The following is a 4,201-nucleotide window of genomic DNA, read 5'->3' on the forward strand; positions in this document are numbered from 1 at the left end:
AAGGCACATGAGTGGCATATGTGGCTGTTTTATTACAGCGTACCGACATTGAAAGGATTCTTGCCTGAGAAATACCTTAAGCACTGGTTTAAGTTGGTTAAGGGAGTTGCTCTTCTACTTGGTGAGAACATAACTGCTATAGATATATCTGAATCTGAGCATTTGCTAACAGACTTTGTTAAAGAAATGGAGGTCTTGTATGGGCAAAGTAATGTAACTTTCAACGTGCACTTGTGTCTTCATCTACCCAATACTGTGAAGAACTGGGGTCCCCTATGGGCACATTCTGCATTTGTGTATGAGTCATACAATGGTGACATGCTGGACATGATAAAGAGCAGCCAGGGTGTTTCTCACCAAATAATAAAAACAGTTTGGATGAAAATGGCATTGCCATCATTTGCACACAAAAAAAAAGCATTGGAGGGGGCTTCCGATGAGTACTTGGTTCTCTTTGAGTCTTTTTTAAATGAAAAGAAGAAAGTGCAATAAGGTTGATCGCTGTCATGGTGTTACAGCTCTTGGTAGGCCAAACATAAGTCTGATCAAACATGATGATTACTTAGCATTAAATAGAATCAGTACTATTGCACGAGTCTCTGTGAAATATTACAGAAGAGTTGTTGTTAACGGTGAAATCATTCACTCAAAATCCTACACGAAGACATTTATTGTCTGTGATCTAGGGCAGGGAGAGACATGTTATGCTGTAGGAAATTACTTCCAAAACGTGAAGCATAACATGTTATTTTACAAGCCATGAAGGGTCTTTGCTAATGGTCTCATTCTCTGGTCCCAAAATGGCTATGCCGCCCGTCATCTGGCCAATACTAAGATACCTTCCAGCCACATCCACCAGGTCCTTGTCAGTTACACTGAAAAGCCTCTCCCTGTGGGCCTGCTTCATCTCATCTGTGATCCCACTCAGGAAACGTCCCATACCTTTGGCTGATGGAGCCACGGGAGCGTCTACCGCGGAGAAGACCGACAGCTTGGCCTCATCAATGTCCTGCTGGGAGAACTGGCCCGCCTTGGCCCAGTCCACACCCTTACGGAAAGCTGACAGGGTCTGCACTGAGTTGGGGTCTCTATACGAGTAGAAGGAGAAGAGACCGCCCTCTCCCATCCTGGCCCCACCTCCATAGGCCCCGCCCTTCTCTCGGATCTCACCGTGGAGGAACTTGGCCGTCATCATCCTGGCCAGGATGCACAGACTGGCATAGTCCTGGTGGGTGAAGGGTACGGTGCGTATGCACTCGCTGACAAAGTTAACAGGGAAGGGAAGTGGATAGAAAGTCTTCATCTGACAAGGCTGGTACGTGGGTTCAGAGACGAGTTTCCTGCAGTGTGACACTCCTGGATCAGCTGAAGGGTCTAGAGGTTTCTTGACAACATGAGGTCTGACAGCTTTGTACGCTTTCCTGTTGATGCCGACGTCTTTTATGAAGTGATCCAACTGTCCCGCTGCAGCAGACATTTTCTGAGGCGTCGCATTGACTGCACATCTCATATTATCAGGGTTTAGGATGTGTTTCTTGATGGTTCTGAGCGTTCTGAGGACCTGGGTGAGGTTGGGCATCTCTGCTATCCGCTTCATGAACTTCACCTGGTCCATCCCTCCAAAGGTCTCCTGGAGGTCAGCAGCAGGGCTGAGACTGTGGGCTGCCCGTGTCATGGCGTACATGTGACCAGAGTAGGAGATCCCATTGGCCAGCTCCTGCGCTGACATCATCACCAGCACCCGGAGACGTTCTTCGTCGTCAAAATGGGGGCTGTTGCATGTGTCGCTCCAAAGTTGGAACATATCTGGAAGGTTCCTCTCCAGACAGGATGAGTGCAGGAGCACCCCCTGCTCATACATGTCCAGGTCTGCAGAGTCAGGGAGGACCTGTGTAGAGACAGACATGCCCCCAGTCTTCAGCACCATCTGGTGGGCCTGCTGTCTGTAGTCTAGAGAGCCACAGCCCATACTGGTGAGAACACCACAGAACAGTGGGACATAGAGCCTGAGATCCTCGGGCAGCGTGTTGAGACTACACATGGCTCTGAAGTACACCATGCCATTGGTGGGCTGCTCACAGTACTGGACCGGAATGCCACCTGCACTTCCCATCTCAATCGGCGTGATGGGTATGGTGGGTTCTATGTCAGACACTTTCAGGGCAGGCAGACAGGAGGCGTCCTGTGTCTTACTCTGAGCTTCCAACAGCTGCAAGCCTTTCTCATAGATCTCCTTTCTGTCGCTCTCAGACAGATTCTGGGTCTTTTGCAGCAGTTTCTCCTCCTCAGCTTTGGCCTGTTTCTCCAAATAGGCATCGTCTGGGCTCATAGACAGGGTCAGCCTGTGGGTGTTCTCCTTGAAGTAGTGCTGGACCTTGTCCTGGAGGAGGCGAGGGTTGTCCTTCAGAGTCTGTCTGAACTTGGACACACTATGGCTGATCTGTAACAGTTCCACTGGGTCTCCGTCATGGTTCCAACACGATGCAATGTATGAGGCCAGAGTCAGGCCAAAGTTTGTAGACTGGTGCTTCATCTGGATCTCTATCTTATGGAGAAGAGCCTCAATCCTCTCCTCTTCGAAGCCATTCTGGATGATGCCATCAATGGTTTGGTTGATGATGTGTTTGACTCTCTCGATGTCCTCTTCAGCCATTCCCTGCAGTCCAATGCTGAATGATGCCTCTTTGGTGCTGCCATCATACCCCACAACAGATGAGAAGTCTGTTCCAAACTTGGGTTCAATGAGAGCCTTGTAGAAGGGGGAGTTGGGTCCAGAGATCATCAAAGATGACAACAAGCTGAGGGTGAAGCCTTCGAATGTATCTGTGATGTCTCCCAGCAGATAGCTCATACACAGTGTGTTCTGCTTGGCAGGGTCTGGAGCCATGGCATCGGGGCTGCACGTCACATGGTCCTCCCTGGGGCTGGTCCAGTGCGGCTGGGAAGGGACCTGTGTGTTGGGCTCCATGCGTTCGAACCTGGACAAAGCCTCCTCATCGATCTGTTTGAGATGCTGCTCCAATGGCAGGTCTCCATAGGTGAAGAACCGGGCATTGCTGGGGTGATAGTGTGTGGCGTGGAAGTGCTTCAGTTGTTGCCAGGAGAGGTCAGGGATGTCCAATGGCTCTCCTCCTGACACCACAGAGTAAGTGTGGCCTGGGAACAGCTTGTTCTGCAGGTGCTGGGCGTACACAAGCTCGTTGTCGGAAAAAGCCCCCTTCATTTCGTTGAACACCACTCCTTTAAACACTAGAGGGGAGTTGAGGTCTGTAGGGTCCTCATTCTCCAGCCTCCAGCCCTCCTGCCAAAAGTCTTGCTCTCGTAGACAAGGAAAAAACACGGCGTCCAGGTAGACCGACAGAAGATTCTTAAAGTCCTTTGCATTTTGGGTGGAGAATGGATACATGGTGTAGTCACTGGCTGTAAAGGCGTTCATGAAGGTAGAGAGAGACCTGTTGAGCATCTTGAAGAAGGGGTCTCGGCAGGGGTACTTCTCAGAGCCACACAGCACGGCGTGTTCCAGAATGTGTGGGACCCCCGTGCTGTCCATGGGAGTTGTCCTAAGCTGCACGCTGAAGAGATTGTTGGAGTCATCCCTGGCAGCATGTAGATACTGGGCTCCTGTTTTGTCATGGGTCAATTTTACCGCGGTGAGGAACAGGTCAGGGACGGCTACAACCTCTCGGACGGTGAAGCCATGGATCTGCTGTCCTGCCTGGTACTGCAACACTCTCTCTTTGACCGAGGTGCTCTGCAACCTCCATGAACGTTGTCCCCTGAAACTTGGACATCCAAGTGTCTGGAGCACCGTTCTCATCTGCCGAAACATCGCTTCTTAATATTCTCTCAAATATATACGCTTATAACGGTTTCCTCATAGGGGAACACACATAATCTTAGAAGATCAGTTATTTTCAATAAATCTAAATGTTTTACAGAGCATCCTCTAGTGTCCATGCCCTCTCTTTCTCATGCCTGCTGGAGCTGACACATTAGGGGTGTGTGTCTTGTGAATACATTTTCACCATGGTTTTAATTAACAGTTTTACTTTCCCAAATATGGAGATGACTGACATCATGTCTGACATCATAGACCACACGAGACTGACACAGTATGTCCATATATGGGCATTGATGACATCAGCAACCTCCATATATGGGCGACCTCCATATGGGCATAAGAGGGACAAGGACTGACAGA

At 49.6% G+C, this 4,201-nt stretch overlaps 1 protein-coding gene across 1 annotated transcript; it reads right to left on the reverse strand.

The window, feature by feature from the left end:
- Positions 1–745: 745 nt before the first annotated feature.
- LOC308284716 (presequence protease, mitochondrial-like) lies at positions 746–3,565 on the reverse strand (the record flags this gene model as incomplete). The annotated part of the gene is made up of 1 exon (XM_080725436.1): positions 746–3,565. Exon 1 carries the CDS (start codon positions 3,548–3,550, stop codon positions 746–748), a length of 2,805 nt encoding a protein of 934 aa, XP_080581562.1. The 5' UTR covers positions 3,551–3,565.
- Between the last annotated feature and the right edge of the window lie 636 nt (positions 3,566–4,201).

The sequence above is a fragment of the Nannobrachium achirus genome, assembly GCF_963921795.1.
Source record: "Nannobrachium achirus genome assembly, chromosome: 5".
Lineage (NCBI taxonomy): Eukaryota > Metazoa > Chordata > Actinopteri > Myctophiformes > Myctophidae > Nannobrachium > Nannobrachium achirus.